Raw genomic sequence first — 17,453 nt, forward strand, 5'->3', positions numbered from 1 at the left:
AACTACAAGTCCTTTGCTGATTCCAGAGGAGGAAGTGTCCAAGTGGAAAACACTGGCATTTTCCCCTGGGACTGAGCTGTGACGTGGGAGGTGCCTGTCATGCCCCCCACCTGCTGTCTTTTCCCCTTGTTTCAGAAGACAGTAGAAACAATCTCTTTTAAAGCACTCAATGACGTTTCAGAACATGGAAACACATACCTCCTCTCTGCTTTCAGACATCCTGGGTCTAGTTCAGGTGCCTGATGAGTTGATTGATTCGTTCACCATGATAGCCAGGTGAGCCCATCTCTGTAAGAAACCCACTTTATTCTTGGTAGCGTGATGGGCCACAGAGAGATGGAAAGGACACAAGAATTGTAAGACCACCTGGAAATACTTCCCCAGGAAGGCAATTTCATGAATGAGATCTTCCAAGCAAATGACATCAAACTTCCCCAGAGGCTCCTTAATCACTGCGTTGTCTGTCAGCGCAATGGTCTTATTCTTGACATTGGCTTGTCCATGTTTCAGGATGAGTTCCTGAACAGACATTAGTTTTGGAAATCCCCATGTCATATAAGGTTCCACTATAGTACGCTACATTTTTACGCTTTGGGGGTTCAACTTAACAAAGACACCACTGAAAATCTTCTTTAGAAGAAGTCTTACAATCATCTTCTGCACCAGAAAACCCACCCCATTAATTCTCTGGATTTGTACTGCAGAGGTCAGGGGATGTTCATCTGGCACTTCCAAGCCATGAGGTTTCTAGTCGTCTGATGTCATGTTGCTGTTGCTGGGAATCAAGTAGGAACGATTCCAGTCGCTTAAACCTGAGACCTTCCTCTTTCTTGTTTCTTCTTTTCCAAAAGTGTCTGCTTTGCCTGGGTGGCTTTGAGAGCCTGATAAGCCTTCCTCTTTTTCAGGAGATTTTCTGGAACCAACAGAATGTTTTTTCTTGCCTCTTCCTCTGCCATCTTTCCAACACTGTGGCTACTGCTCATGCGCACCCCCTACTTCATCATCTTTTGATGCCGCCTTCATCAGTCACCGTTTTGCTGTTGTTGTTAAGTGCCATTCAGTCTGTTTCAACTCATATCAACCTGTATAGGGTTTCTGAGGAGCAGTGTAGTGCTGTTGGGTCTGAACCACCAACCTTGCGGTTAGCAGCCCAGGGCTTATCCTATAGTGCCACATTAGGACTCCATATAGAAACTTTCAGTGTTGCAAGTTGAAACTTGGAGCTTTTACTCAATTATTTAAGCTTAAAAAATGCTGAGTCTGTTCTTCCCTTTTGGTTTTCTAACTCCAGATACTGCACATTTCATTATAATACTGCACTTTGTCTTCTTGAGCTGTCCTTTGAAATGTTCTGCTCAGCTCTTTATTTCCTCATTTCTTATTTACTTTAGCTTTGCTGCACTCAAGAACAAGTTTCAGAGTCTCTTCTGACATCTATTTTGGTCTTTTCTTTTTCTTCTGTCTTTTTAATGATCAATTGTTTTCTTCATGTATGATTTTTTTTTTTTAATGTCATCCCATAATTATTCTGGTTTTGTCATTAATGTCTAAAGCATCAGATCTCTCCTTGAGATGGTCTATAGATTCAGGCGGGAAATAGTCAATGTCATATTTTGACTCTTGTGGACTTGTTTTAATTTTCTTCAGTTTCAGTCAGAACTTGTATCTGAACAATTGATGATGTGCATTCCACAGTCTGCCCTTGGCCTTGTTTGAGCTGATGATATGGAGCTTCTCCATCATTTCTTCCCATAGAAATCATCAATTTGATACCTGTATTCCATCTGGTTCACATGTATGATTGTATTTTATGTTACTGAAAATGGTATTTGCAGTGAATAAATCATCGGTCTTGTAAAAATCTATAATGTGATCTCTAGCATCATTTCTATCACCAAAGCTGCATTTTCCAACTACTGATCCTTATTCTTTGTTTCCAACGTTTGCATTCCAAACATAAGTAATTATCAATGTATCTTGATTGCATGCTTGATCTAGTTCAGATTGAAGAACTTGGAAGAATTCTTCAATTTCATCATTGCTAGGGAACTCTGGTAGCATAGTGGTTACGGATCGGGCTGCGAACCACAAGGTCAGCAGTTCAAAACTACCAGCTGTTCCGTGGGAGAAAGATGAGGCGTTCTGCTCCCGTAAAGATTAACAGCCTCAGAAACCCTGTACAGGGTCGCTATGAGTTGGAACTGACTCCACGGCACATAACAACAACAACAACAACGTTAGTGCTAGTGGTTGGTGCATAAATTTGAATAATAGTGATATTAACTGGTTTTCCTTGTAGGTGTATGGATATTATTATCCTATCACAGACAGTGTTATACTTCAAGACATATCTTGATATGCTCTTTTTGATGATGAATGTGACATCATTCCTCTTCAATCTGTCATTCCCAGTATAGTAAACCATGATAGTTGGATTCAGAATGGCCAATACCTGTCCATTCCAGCTCACTAATGCCTTACATATCAGACTTTGTTCAGTCTATTTCATTTTTGACAACATCCAATTTTCCTAGATTTATGCTTCATACAACAACATGCATCATACATTCCATGTTCCGATTATTAATGGATGTTTGCAGCTGTTTCTTCACATTTTGAGTTGTGCCCCATCAGCAAATGAAGGTACCAAAAGCTTTGTTCTAATCACATCATTAAGGTCGACTCAACCTTGGGAAGGCAGCTCTTCCTAATTGGGTTTTTTGTTTATTTGTTTTTTGTTTTTTTGCTTTTGGTTCAATAAAAGTGAGATTTTATTGAGGGCCATGGAGCTTGGGAGAACTCCACCAATGGGAGCCCGGGGAATGAGAAAAGAGGTGCCTTATGTGACCTTCTTAAAGTGCAGGTTGTTGGTGTGGCTGCACTTCTTGTGACTGTTGGCAGCACAGGGGTTAAGGGGAGTGTAGCACTTGCAGCAGATCATCTTGTCACCATTGTTTCTGGGCAACCTGGCACCAGGAAGGCTCTGCAATGCCACCTCACAGACACAGCACCAGGTACAGAGTGAACTCTTTCTGGATGTTGCAGTCTGAGAGAGTGTGGCCATGCTCCAGCTATTTACCCACAAAACTCAGACATTGCTGGTCGAGGGTGGGGGTGAGGGGTGGGGGTGGGGGGTGGAGTGCCCTCCTTGTCTTAGATTTTGGCTTTGGCATTCTCCATGGTGTCACTGGACTCAGTTTTGAGAGTGACAGTCTTTACAAAGATCTGCATCTCTACATCTGCCACTTGGCCACCTTGCTGAAGTGAAAGAGGGCCCCTCGTCTTATTTTGAGTGCCTTCCAAGCTGAAGGGCTCATCCTCTGGCACTGTATCTGACAGTGCTCTACTGTTATTCATAAGGTTTTTATTGGCTAACCATTCAGAAATGGTCCACTTCTCCTTCTTCCTAGTCTGTCTTAGTCAGGCAGCTCCACTGAAACCTGTCTACCATGGGCGACCGTGCTAGTATTTAAAACACCGATGGCATAGCTTCCAGCATCCAGCAATGCACAAGCCACCACAGTAGGACAAGCCATCAGAGAAGCAGTGGTCCAACTCCTGCATAGAGATCCTGCAGAGGGCTTCTCAGGGTTAGCTGGTAGGTTTGAATCACTGACCTTGTAGTTAGCAGCCTAGTGCTTATCCTACAGTGCCACACCAGGACCCACTGACATTAGTAATATTGATTACAGTCTGTTGGCATTCTATTGAATTGCGTCTATAGTCTTCCATTTGAGCTCACTCTTCCTTATTATGGCTGTGCATGGAACTCAATCCTGGCACACTGAAATGAAGACTATGACTGCATTACTAGAAAAGACAAGAAAGGGGGAATAATTAACTTCAGGCCCTGTAGAGATAGAGGTCTCTATCCAGGAAACCCGAGTAGTGTTCTAACAGATCAGTGTACCTCCTCCAAGGACTTTTCATGCTCTGATCTCTTTCGGTCTCCTAGCACAAACTATCAAGAGATTTATATATTGGCTTTATAACATCTGTATCCACAATGTGGGCACAAAGTGATCAACACAGGAAGAATAGAGTAGTGGGGATAAATGAAAAGACCCTGGGAATCCTACGAATTAGCCCTTCTGAGATTTGGCTTACACTTCAGCAGAACTGTCTGCTATGATGCAAATGTTAGATCTTTGCACTGTCCTCTAGACACTTATGACTACTGAGCACTTGAAATGTGTCAGTTTGAACCCCATGGCTGGTGGTTCAAGCTTACCAGCTGCTCCTTGGAAACCCTATACAGGGCCGCTATGAGTCAGAACTGATTCAACGACACTTAACAACAACAGTGCGAAGGATTTGAATTCTATATTTTATTTCTGCTTAATTAATTTTAATTTCATTAGTCACATTTCAGAAGCAAGCACAGCAAGTGTGTTGGCCTTGAGATGCTGAGGGAGTGAGGTCGGCTTCAGCTCTTCTCAGTTTCCTCTTTTCTCTTGATTCCCTGGATATTCAATGCTCATATTCAGCAATGGCAGCTCCATTGCTGAGCCTCTCCTCAATTAACTCTGCTATACTGGCCTAACTTCAGCAAGAAGAAATAGCACACTCTCCACTTTCTCTGAGCAGGATGAGGTTGGCAAGGATTTCTGAAGCTGAGCGTGATATTCCAAACTGCTAATTTGCTAAAATAATTTGGGAAACCCCTGACTTGAATTTTTGAAATTTGTAGGAGGCCAAAGTCTATGCTACTGAATGTTATATTTGCTAATTGTCTCAGTGGTTGTTTATGAAATGCTGCTGAATATTTATTGCTCTCTGTTAGAGTACTTGGCCCAGAAAGACAGGTTTGCTCATAAGATTTTCTTCTGTGACTCAATGTAAAGATTCAGCCTGATTTTCTTTTCAGAGGGATCACACACTCTTCTTTTCCCCAGAAAGATCCACAGGACATTTTCATGGTTACCTTTGCAATCAAGGCCTACAGTCCCATGGAGAGGCCCTGCTGAGAAGACAGAGGCCCCAGGAACTCTATTCTGTACTACCTTGGCCAACTGCCTAGAGTTGGTTCGATCAAGAGTGGATGTTAACCCCAGGGGAGCCCAGCATAAAGGCTGGTCAGTGACCTATCCCCTGCCACAATAGGATATTCTAGACCAATCAGGCTTCCCTCCCTGGACTCTAAACTAGAAGCAGAAGCTGATACTGGAAATGACAGAGAGGGAGGGATAAGAGGGAAGGAGACATGTAAAATTACTCAGGATGGAAACTCTTATTGGAGACGGATGGTCTTTGTTCTCTAGTGCTGCTATAACAGAAATATCACAAATGGATAGCTTTAACAAACAGAAATTTATTCTCTCCGTTCCAAAGGCTAAAAGTCAGAATTCAGAGCACTGGTTCTGCGGAAAGGCCATTGTTTCCTTTTGGCATCTGTAGGCCCAGCATTCCTTGGAGATCTTCATGTGTCTTGGCATCAGTCTTCCCCTGGATGCAGTTGCTTCACAGTGCAGGAAGCCCAAGTCCAAGAATGCACTCCATTCTGGGTTCTTTTTTCTTGATGATAGTCGGTCCCTCCTCTGCTCACTTCTTTCTCCTTTTATCTTTTGTAAGAAACAAAGTGTTGCAGTCCCCACCCCTGAGAAACTCCCTGACACTGGATCAAGGTTATGTTGTCACTGTGGTGGCTTGTGTACTACTGTGATGCTAGAAGCTATGCCACCGGTATTTTATATACCAGCAGGGTCACCTATGGCAGATAGGTTTCAATGGAGCTTCCAGACTAAGACAGACTAAAAAGAAGGAAAGGAAGACTATTTCTGAATGTTTAATCACTGAAAACTTTATGCAGAGCAGCAGAACATTGTCAGACATTGTGCAGGAAGATGAAAACATTATGAACAGCAGTAGAATATTGTCAGATATAGTGCTGGAAAGTGAGCCTCTCAGGCTGAAGACACTCAAAATACAACTGGGGAAGAGTTGCCTCCTCAAAGTAGAGTTCACCATAACAAGGTGAATCGAGCAATCTTTCAGGACCTACATGTATTCAAATGAGGAAAAGCAGCTGCTGCAAATATCCATTAATAATCAGAACACGGAATATACAAAGTATGAATCTAAGAAAATTGGACATTGTCAAAATGAAATGGAATACATAAAGATCAATATCCTTGTTATCATGGTGATGTAAGATAAGCACAGGACTGTAAGGTGCATTTGAACCACAAGATTGGCAGTTCAAACTCACCAGCTGCTCATTGGAAACCCTATACTGGGTTGTTATGAGTCAGAACCAACTCGATGGCACTTAACAACAACAAGATGTGAACTAGAATGGACTACTATTGCCTGTTTTGAAATGGTGTCAAATTTATGATCAATAAGAACATTGCAAGAACTATCTTGAAGGACAAATGCTGCCTGTGATAGGATCATGTCCATACACCTATAAGGAAGAACAGGATTCCTCCTGCTGTGGCACTATAGGGCCAGAAATGGACTATGAAACATAAGATCACCAATTCAAACTCACTACCTGCTCTTTAGAAACCCTATACAGGGTCACCATGAGTCAGAACTAACTCAACAGTACTTTAAACCAACAAGGAAGACTATTATTAAAATTTACACACCAACCACTAAAGTCAGTGATGATGAAATTGAAAAGTTCTACCAAGTTCTTCAATCTGAAACTGATCAAACATGCAATCAAGATACATTGATAGCTCTTTCCAGCCAGCTCCGAGCAATGGGTATCTCTCGGGACAACTGGCACAAGCTCTGCAAGACTGGGGGCAAGAGAAAGCCCTACCACAAGAAGCGGAAGTATGAGCTGGGACATCCGGCTGCCAACACTAAGATCGGCCCCTGCTCCATACACACAGTACGTGTTAGAGGAGGCAACGAGAAGTACCGGGCCCTGAGGCTGGATGTGGGGAACTTCTCTTAGGGCTCTGAGTGTTGTACCCGGAAAACAAGGATCATTGATGTTGCCTACAATGCGTCCACACCAAGACGCTAGTGAAGAACTGCATTGTGCTCATCGACAGCACACCGTACCGGCAGTGGTACGAGTCCCACTATGCACTGCATCTGGGCAGCAAGAAGGGAGCCAAACTGACTCCTGAAGAGGAAGAGATATTAAACAAAAAGTGATCAAAGACAATTCAGAAAAAAATACGATGAAAGGAAAAAGAAAGCAAAAATCAGCAGTCTTTGTAACCATGGCAATGAGACGATATACAATAGAATGAATATAAAACGAATGTTCTCCCATGTAAACTATCACATAATTCACAATAAAACATTTAAGGAAAAAAAAAAAAAATCCGCAGTCTTCTGGAGGCGCAGCTCCAGCAGGGCAGGCTTCTTGCATGTATCGCTTCAAGACCAGGCCAGTGTGGCCGAGCAGATGGCTGTGTTCTAGAGGGCAAGGAGCTGGAGTTCTAGCTGAGGAAAATCAAGGTCTGGAAAGGCAAATAAAGACTCCTCCCTCACATCCAGCACATGTATTAAAGGTGTTTATTCTAAAAAAAAAAAAAGATGCATTGACAATAACTGGTGATAGAATTAAAGAAGTTGGAAACAAAGAGGAAGGTTCTAATATGGCTATGGTGATAAAAAAAATTATGCTGGAGATTGTATGACAGAATTTTATAAGACCAACGACTTATTTACTGCCTGTTTCTAACAATATAAAAGGTGACCATACACATGTACCACACAGGAATCAAAGGACTGCATCAGTGGAAAGAGACAGTGGAGAAGCTCCATACCATCAGTCAAAACAAGACCAGGACCAGACTGCAGAACAGACCATCAATTACTCATATGCAAGCTCAGGCTAAACCGAGAGAAAATGAAAGCAAGTCCACAAGAGCCAAAATATGACCTTGAAGATACTCCAACTGAATCGATAAACTGTCTTAAGAAGTGATTTGATGCATTAGATGCTAATGACTGAAAACCAGAAGAGTTGTGGGACATCAAGAACATCATACAGAAGAAAACAAAAGATCATTAAAACAACAGGAAAGACAGAGCAGACCAAAATATATGTCAGAAGAGACTCTGAAACTTGTTCTTGAGCACAGAAAAGCTAAAGCAAATGGAAGAAATGAAGAAGTAAAAGAGCTGAACAGAAAATTTCAAAGGACATCATGAGAAGATAAAGTATTATAATGAAATGTGCAAAGACCTGGTGTTAGAAAACCAAAAGGGAAAAACACGCTCAGTATTTCTAACGCCAAAAGCACTGAACAAAAACTGCTGCAATATTGAAGGGCTCCTGGTGTGGTGCTGTAGGATAAAGTACTGAACTGCTAACCACAAGGTTGCTGGTTCAAACCCACCAGCTTATCCTCAGAAACCCTACACAAGATGCAGGGTCACTATGAGTTGGAACCAACTCAATGGCACTTAACAACAACAACGTACACAAAATACTGACTAACACAGAAAGCATCAAATGAAGATAGAAGGAATACACAGCGTCACCATAACAACAACAAACAAAGTTCAAAGTTCAACCATTTCAAAAGTAGCAGCTGATCAAGAACTTATGGAATTGATGGAATAAGTCCAAATAGCACTGAGGAAGGCACTGGCAAAAAACAAGGCTCCAGGAACTAATGGAATACAAATTGAAATCTTTCAACAAACTGATGCAACACAGCAGGCTCTCACTCATCTATGCCAAGAAATTTGAAAGACAGGTACTTGGCCAACAGATTGGAAGAGATTCATATATGTGCCCATTCCAAAGAGAGGTGACCCAGTGGAATGTGGAAATCATAGAACAAAATCATTACTATCACATGCAAGTAAAACTTTGCTGAGAATAATTAAAAGTTTCAACAGTACAACAATAGGAAACTGTCAGAAATTCAAGCTGGATTCAGAACAGGACCTGGAAAAGGGGTATCACTGGTACCATCTGATGGATCTTGGCTGAAAGCATAGAAAGTCAGAAATATGTGTAGTTGTGCTTTATTGACTATGCAAAGGTTTTTGACTGTGGATCATGATGAATTATGGAAAAAATTGTGAAGAATGTGTGCTTATGAGGAACCTGTACATAGACTAAGAGGCAATTGTTAGAACAGAGCATGGGCTACTGAATCATTTAAAACCAGGAAAAGCGTGTTCTAGGTTGCATCCTTTCACCATATTTATTCAATCCATATGCTGAGCAAACAATTGGAGAAGCTGGATTATATGAAGAAGAACATGGCATAAGGTTTGGATGAAGACTCATTGACAACCTGCAATATGCAGGTGACACAACCTTGCTTACCAGAAGTGAAGAGGACTTGAAAAACTTACTGGTGAAGATTAAAGACTGCAACCTTCAGTATGGAGTGTACCTCAATATAAAGAAAACAAAAAACTGAACCAATAAATAACACCATGATAAATGGAGCAAAGATTGAAACTGTCAACGACTTCATTTTGTTTGGATTCACAATCAACACTCATGAAAGCATCAGTCAAGAAATCAAATGATGTATTGCATTAGGCAAATCTGGGGCAAAAGACCCCTTTGAAGTATTAAAGAGCAAAGATATTAGTTTGAGGACTAAGGTGGGACTGACCCAAGCCATAGTATTTTCAATAGCCTTATATGCATGTGAAAATTGAACAATTAATAGGGGAGACCCTAAAAGGATCCATGAGTTATGGTGTTAGAGAAGACTTTTGAAAGTACTATGTGTTACCAGAAGACCTGTCAGAATGCTCCTCAGAAGTCAAGATGGCAAGATTTTGTCTCTTAAACTTGGACATGCTATCAGGTAGCACCAGTCCCTGGAGAAGAACATATCATGCTTAGTAAAGTTAAGGGTTAGCAAGAAAAAGGAAGACCCCAATGAGATGGATTGACACCGTGGCAAAAACAATGGGCTCAAGAGGGAGGCTGGCACAGGAAAGATGAAAGTGGTGGAAGACACAGGGAGGAGGGCAAGTGTTAAAGTGAATAGAGGTAAATACTGTTTGTTACCCGATGGTACAAGGAAGGGATTGCAGTCATTGTAATGACACAATGTGTATGATTTGTTGAGTGGGACTGATCTGTTCTGTAAGCCTTTACTCAACTCACAATAAAAAGTTTAAAAAACAAAACAAAAATACAATGGGCTCAAACATAACAACCACTGTAAGGCTGGTGCGGGACTGAGCAGTGTTTCATTCTATTATGTGTAGGACCACTGTGAGTTGTAACTGACTCAACAGCATCTAACAATGCACAAAGCTCCTGTTCCAACTTACCTACAAATTTGACTTAAAGACACACTTAGGATTGGATCTCAGCCATAAACTGGAGACTGCTTATCCTCTATTTCAGAAATAAAACATCACAAAATACCGGCATGCATTAAGCAGGGTAAAGATAAAGCTATTTTTCATTTTGGGGAAATAAGACGCAACAAAGGATATACACATCTGAGCATCTATTGCGTGCCCAGGCACTTCCTGAATATATATCATTTACTCTCTCCTTTGTTTACTCCCAAGTAAATGATAAAACAACTGAGGTACAGAGCACCTGATAAACTTGTCCAAGAGCACACTGGAAATGGTGGAATCAGTTTAGAATCCAGCTCTGGTGGACTTTAAGTGGTATGGCTTTTCATAGAGTTTGTGGTCAGTTCTTCCTAAAGCAGACCCTCCGTGTCTGTCACCTAGAGCCAGAAGGGGCTGTCATGGACAGGCGTGGAGTACCCTTTAAGCAAGGTAGGCATGGACTTACTTGCACTTACTAATCACCACATGAAGCCCAAGTAAAACAGTAGACTACTAACAGATTAGTAAATAAACACAAGTAAACCTCTGATTGCCTTGCTTACTGGGTTTTCTGTTCCTGCCATGGCTTATCAATTTGAAGAAGTTTAATTCTGTAGCAAGGTGCTGTGGAGTTGGGAAAGAAAGAGATGCCAGCTACACCTAAAAGCAGAATCTCTGGTGCGATAAATAAATGTGAAGTTGTTCATTACAGATTAATAAGCAAGCAAGAGGAAGCTTGTGCTTTCCTTGCTTCTTGGGTAATCTGACTCCGATCATAGGCCAGGTCTACAGGCCCCTGGCAGCACCTCCCAGGCAGGGTGGGGAGGCCTTGGGCATCACTCAAGGGACAGCTGGTTCCCTCTCACAGCTAGGGGCTGCTCCCTCTGGGAGCCCATGCTCACCAGCTGACCTGCCTGGCTCAAGGACTGCCCAGACCGGTTTGCAGGGTTTCTGTTCCCTGGAAGCTGGTTCTCTATATTTCTTCTCACTTTCTCTCTTCCCCGGCCCCCTTGCTCTCTCTTTTCCCCCAGCTCTTGCACAGTCCTGCCAACCCACAGGCCAAAGACTCTGGGCTGCCGATTTCACTTCTACCCACATGCCCAAGGCTGGGGCCCTTTCCTCCCTCCAGGACAGCTGGGCTCTGACCCAGGTTTCTGGTAGGTTTTTAAAAATGGTTATAAAATTGTCAATAATAGCATGAACAGTAGCATAACAACCATTCACATTTATGGAGAACTTATCTTTTGTAGTCATAGTCTGCACGCTTCACATTTATTATTCTTCACATCAGGCCTGTGATGGCAATACTATGATTATGCCCTGTTAACAGATGAGAAACTAAGGTGTGAGGAAGGACTCAAATCCAGTACCCAAGGTCACACCAGCAGTAACGTGCAAGCCATGACTCCAAGGCCACCGTCCTAGTGCTCCTGGACTGCCTGGTGCCCACACAGGCTTGATAACCATGGTCACTGAGTGAACATCTGTACATGCCAGCAACTGTGTGTGAATGTGTGTGATAGTAACACAGACACACAGAGCAAAAGAGAACTGTCAAGACATGAAGGCCAGGGAGAAGAAGTGAATCTCAGACTAGAATTCAGTAGAAGTCCCAAATTGTTTCTTTGCCACCTCACTGCCTGAGTGGCCTAGAGCTTAACTGAGGTTAGGGGTCAGTGAGTAGACATGGGTAGGATTAGCTCTCAGACTTAGTTTTTCAAAGCCCAGTGTTTCCAGTATCCAGTGGGCATTCACCCACCAAAGAGGAAGTGTGGTGGTGAGAGAGGGTAGACAAGATTAAGAAGCAACAGCCAATCTCTGAGGTAACTGGTAAGGAAAGCTGTTGAACACATACCCAGGACCACTCACCAGGCACCTTCCCCAGTCTTCAGGTATGCTTTTGTTCTGTCTCCGTCCTCCACACCCCCTTCTGGCAGGATTCTCTGATACTGCTTGAACAGCAGGCTCAGGCTTGCTCTACTTCTGAAGGAATTCACTCAGCCAGGCCTGCAGGGGGTTGGGATGAGAAGGGGAACAAGTAGCTCTCAATCTGGTTCAGTGACAGAATCCTCACCTTCCATGAGAGAGATCAGAGGTTTGACTCCCAGCCAATGTATCTCAGGCACAGCCACCACCCACCAGTCAAGAGAAGGATGTGTGTTTCTGTTATGCTGAGCAGGTTTCAGCAGAGACTCTATACTGAGACAAACTAGGAAGAAAGGCCTGGTGATCTGCTTCTAGAAATTAGCCAATTAAAACCTGACAGTGGTCAGATCTACAGCCCATCATTGAGATGGTGCAAAACCAAGCAGCTGCCTCATTGCATTGTGTTTGGAGTGTCCCTTGAGTCCCAGCATCCCATGGCAACTTAACAAGAGCCCTTGTCATCAGTACTCTAAAAGGTTATGACGAGGGGGACAAATGACTTGGCCCATTTCTTTCTCTGAAAGGTCCACCTGGGGGCTGGGTGAGGAGTACATCAGAGAAGGAGAGACTACAGGTGAGGTGGATGTGATGGCCGTAGAGATGGAAATGTTGGGTATGAATGTATAGACGTGGAGGGAGTGATGATATTTCTAACTTAAACTGATGTCATTGACAGAGAAAGCCCCTACCCTACTCCCTACACCAGGAAAATCTTCACATTTCATTTCAGCTCTCCAGCCTACAAGGATGGATACTCATCTGGCTGGTCAAACTCCTGGACACCAGTTTGGGCAAGTTTACTTGTGAGTAGGGTCACTGAGCATAAAATAAAATGACATGCAAGAGTGAGGTCCTCTCCCTTACACCCATACCTAAGTACACTTGCCCTTGCTACTGACCAGAAGGAGGAAACGCCCTAGATCCAGAGGAGGGATTGGGGAGAGGCTGGGACTTGGACTCCTTCCCAACTTTATCAGATAGCCTGGGTGCTGGGCAGGCCCAGCAAAAAACAAAGCAGGCTTGTCTGTTGCTGCTTGTTGCTAACGCCTGTGGTATTTGCTTCACTTGGGAATCCCACGGGCACAGGGGGGAGTGGCAGGCAGGGCTTGACCCATGGTAACTCCTATCCTAATAGCATCAAAACCTCTGCCTTTATTTCTAACAGCTTCATCAAAAGGATGGGGGAGGGGGAGATGAAGGGAGGGTATTTCAAAGAGTACAAATTAAAGAGCAGGTGGAGCCTGGACGGTCAGAAATTGGCTCTGGGGAATAAAGAAGAGTATGGGCCCCCTCCCTGTGAGTCAGTGAGGGTGGGAGGCCCAGTGGCCTCAGGAAAGGGTGGGGTTTCAGTTTAGACAGGGCTGAGAGGGAGGGAAGGAAGCCTAGAAAAATAGCTGTGGGATCCCAGGGTGCGAGTCCTAGTCTACATTGCCACTTACCAGCTATGTAAACTTGAGCAAGTTCCTCAACTTCTCAGAGAGCCAGTTCCCTGGGCTATGAACTTGGGATAAATATGCCTGCCTGACCGGGTTATCATAAGGGTAAATTTAATGCTGTCTGTAAATGCACTTAGTAAGACCATAAATCTCTGTGCAGTATAAAGAAGTACTATCAGTTTTATTATTCCTCTGGGAGTAAAAGCAGGACACCTGAGATAAGTATTTGTGGGTTCTCAACTCCACCTGACTTGTCTACACCCAGGCTTCCCTCCAGCTTCAAAAAATGCCATCTACTCTCTCCTCCCAAAGCCGTTTGTACGTTTGTTCTCTTACTCTCATACCTTCCAGCTCAACTTCTCCACAGGCTGCTTGTTTTTTCTCCTCATAGATATCCATCTCCTCAGTATTAAAATTAAAAATCATGCCAGAAAGCTAAACAGAAAACCCACCTTTGTTTGAATCCCCTTGCTCCTTCTAGCTTCTAATCTATTCCCTCATTCTTCCCACCTTGCATTTGGCAACTTAAAAAGCCTTTTCTTTTTCTATCAGTTATCTGTTTTAATCTTCATGTCTTAATAAAACTTGGGAATATTCACCCATTTGGGAATATTCACCCATTTCACAGATGGTGCTATTCACCCATTTCACAGATGGTGCTATTCACCCATTTCACAGATGGAAAAAGTGAGTCTCAGACTAGAATTCAGCAGAAGTCCCAAATGGTTTCTTTGCCTTCGTTTTTGCTGCTAAACTTTTCAAATGAGTGATCTGGAGTGACCATGTCTCTGCCTCCAGTTTTCTCTTAAGCCCAGATGGTCCATTTGCTCTTTCTATGACCGTCTTCTTGACAAGGCTACCAGTGCTCTCCTCTCCAACCAGCGCACTTCTGAGACCCCTCACAGGTCTCTTCCCTCTTAATCTTCCACTGATGTGCACCTGGCTCTACCCACACTAGCTTGTTTCAAATTCTCTTTGCTGGACTTCCACCGAGACTTGAAGTCTGTAATGGAAAAGGAGATGGTGGAAAGTTTCTTCTGTATCTGTGTTTTCTTCTTGTCTCTTGGCTGTGCATTATTAACACAGGTGAGTCATGAGACCCACACTTTGGAATGCTACTTCCGTGGTTTGCTCAGAGATGTGATAAGATTTCACAAAAACACATTCCACCACTACCACTAACCTAGCTGCCACAGGCTTTCCCCAAAAGAATCATTTACCTTGGTTTTGACCAACTTGGCAGAAGTAGAGCTTTTCACTTTTTTTTTTTTTTTTAATGTTTTATTGTGAATTATATGATAATTTACATGGGAGAACATTAGTTTTGCATTCATTCTATTGTATATCGTTTCATTACCATGTCACTTTGTTGTTGATTTGATGACAAAAAGAATCAGAGCTGTAATATTTGACTGAGCGTGGAAAGGTTAGAGTCAGCAGTCTAGGATGGAGTCAAAGGGATTGCTACTTGGAGATAGAGTCTCCTAATGAAAGTAAAGCAGAAGTTAGAGAGATTCGCCAATTGTAGGTGATGGATTGGGGGTGAAGTCTAGTCCTATTCAATCCAATATAGTTGCCACAAGCCACAAATGGCTATTTCAAATTAAAATGAAACACACTTAGATATCAATTCTTTAGTTACTACACTAACTAAATTTCAAGTGTTCTACTGTCACATGTAGCTACAGACTACTCTCATATGTAGCTAGGGACTACCAGATTGGGCCGGGTGGATATAGAATATTTCCACTCTTGTAAAGAGTTCTGTTGAGCATTGCTTAACTCAGCCCATTGTGTGGAGAAAACCAAAGGTAATCAGTTAGCTAACAGACAGTAAGGAATAGGCAAGTTCATCAGGGATGTCCAAAGGGTTAGGAAATGGTAACCCAAGGATAAATAACACTGGAGATGTGGGTATTTTAATAAATTTCCCCCTTCCACTCTGTGTGCATCTCCAGGATGAATGTTATTACGTTTACCAGAGCCACAAGGGAAGATATAGCTTCCCTAAAGCAGGATGCATGTTCTTTAGAGAGTAAATGGATCCTCGGGAGGACACTCTTGCTAAGGCTGGCATCTAGAAGGAAAGGGAAGGGGAATACTTATTCATTCAGATCTTGATCTCCTGAGTCTAGACAGAGAGTTGGATGATAGATGTTTGGAATGGGAATCTAGGGATTAGGTGTTGAGGTGGTAGTCAGAAACATGTTATGAGCAAAGTAAAAGGGTTGGTTAAACTATAAATGTGGGACTTAGTTATAGTCACCAAAGAATCCTTTCACTGTTGTCACTTCTGGATCTAAAACCTTAGATGTCTTATTAACTCTCCATTGGTTTCTCTAAAATTTGGTGATGAGCATTGTTTTGCCAATTATTTGGCTGGAGATGATGCCCTGAACACATAAACATAATGAGTGCCTATGCACAAAAGTCTACCACTGTCTGTCAGTTTGTCGTACTGTGGTAGCTTGAGTTTCTGTGATTCTGAAAGCTATGGCACCAGTATTTAAATACCAGCAGGGTCACCCATGGTGGACATGTTTCAGATGAGCTTCCAGACGAACACAGACTAGGAAGGAGTGACGAACTACTTCTGAATATTTAGTCAATGAAAACCTTATGAATAGCAGAGAAACACTGTCAGATATAGTGTCGGAAAATGAGCCCCTCAGGTTGGAAGGCACTCAAAATGCGACTGGGGAAGAGCTGCCTCCTCAAAGTAGAGTTGACCGTGATGACGCAAATGGAGTAAAGCCCATGGAATTAAAGCCCGTGGGACCTTCATTTGCTGATGGGGCACAACTCAAAATGAAGAGAAACAGCTGTAAACATCCATTGAAAATCAGAAAACGGAATGTACGAAGTATGAATCTGGGAAAATTGGAAGTTGTCAAAAATGAAATGGAACTCATAAACATCAATATCTTAGGCATTAGTGAGCTGAAATGGACTGGTATTGGCCATTTTGAATCTGATGAACACATGGTTTACTATGCCAGAAATAACAATTTGAAGAGGAATGGTGTTGTATTCATTGTCAAAAAGAATATATCCAGATCATACATGAGGTATAATTCTGTGTGTGATAGGATGCTATCCATGCGTCTACAGGGAAGCCCAGTTAATACCACTATTAGTCAAACTTATGCACCAACCACTAAAGCCAGTGAGGATGAAATAGAAGAATTCTACTAACTTCTTCAATCTGAAATCGATCAAACATGCAATCAAGATGTCTTGATCAATACTGGTGATTGGAATGCAAAGGTTGGCAGCAAAGAGGAAGGATCAGTAGTTGGAAAATATGGCCTTGGTGATAGAAATGATGCTGAAGAATGCATGGTAACATTCTTCAAAATCAATGATTTGTTCATTTCAAATGCCTTCTTTAGACAGCACAAGAGATGACTATACACATGGCCCTCATCACATGGAATATATAGAAATCAAATTGACTACATCTGCTGAAACAGATGATGGAAAAGCTCCATATCACCAGTGAAAAAAAGGCCAGGGGCAGACTATGGACCAGACCATCAATTACTCATATGCAAATTCAAACTGAAGCTGAAGAAAATGTTAACAAGTCCACAAAAGCCAAAATATGACCTTAAATATATCCCACCTGAATTTAGAGATCATCTGAAGAACAGATTTGATACATTAAACACTAAAGACCGAAGACAGAAGAGTTGTGGGATGACATCAAGAACATCATACAGGAAGAAAGCAAAAAGTCATTAATAAGATAAGAAAGAAGAAAAAAGGTCAAAATGGATGTCAGAAGAGACACTGAAACGTGCTCTCCAGCGTAGAGATTCTAAAGCAAATGGAAGAAATGAGGAGGTA

General features: G+C 42.4%; 1 protein-coding gene and 1 pseudogene across 1 annotated transcript in view; one reads left to right on the top strand and one right to left on the bottom strand.

Moving 5' to 3' along the window:
• Positions 1 to 226: 226 nt before the first annotated feature.
• LOC102836193 lies at positions 227 to 956 on the bottom strand (annotated as a pseudogene).
• A 5,753-nt stretch (positions 957 to 6,709) lies between these two features.
• Positions 6,710 to 17,453, top strand: part of EPB41L4B (erythrocyte membrane protein band 4.1 like 4B) — a 223,632-nt gene continuing 212,888 nt past the window's right edge. The window contains exons 1-2 of the mRNA XM_006864734.1: positions 6,710 to 6,892; positions 6,976 to 7,112. Coding sequence (XP_006864796.1) covers positions 6,710 to 6,892; positions 6,976 to 7,112 — 320 coding nt within the window. The remainder of the gene's footprint in view (positions 6,893 to 6,975; positions 7,113 to 17,453) is intronic.

Source organism: Chrysochloris asiatica, unplaced genomic scaffold (assembly GCF_000296735.1).
Source record: "Chrysochloris asiatica unplaced genomic scaffold, ChrAsi1.0 scaffold00069, whole genome shotgun sequence".
In the NCBI taxonomy this organism is placed as follows: domain Eukaryota; kingdom Metazoa; phylum Chordata; class Mammalia; order Afrosoricida; family Chrysochloridae; genus Chrysochloris; species Chrysochloris asiatica.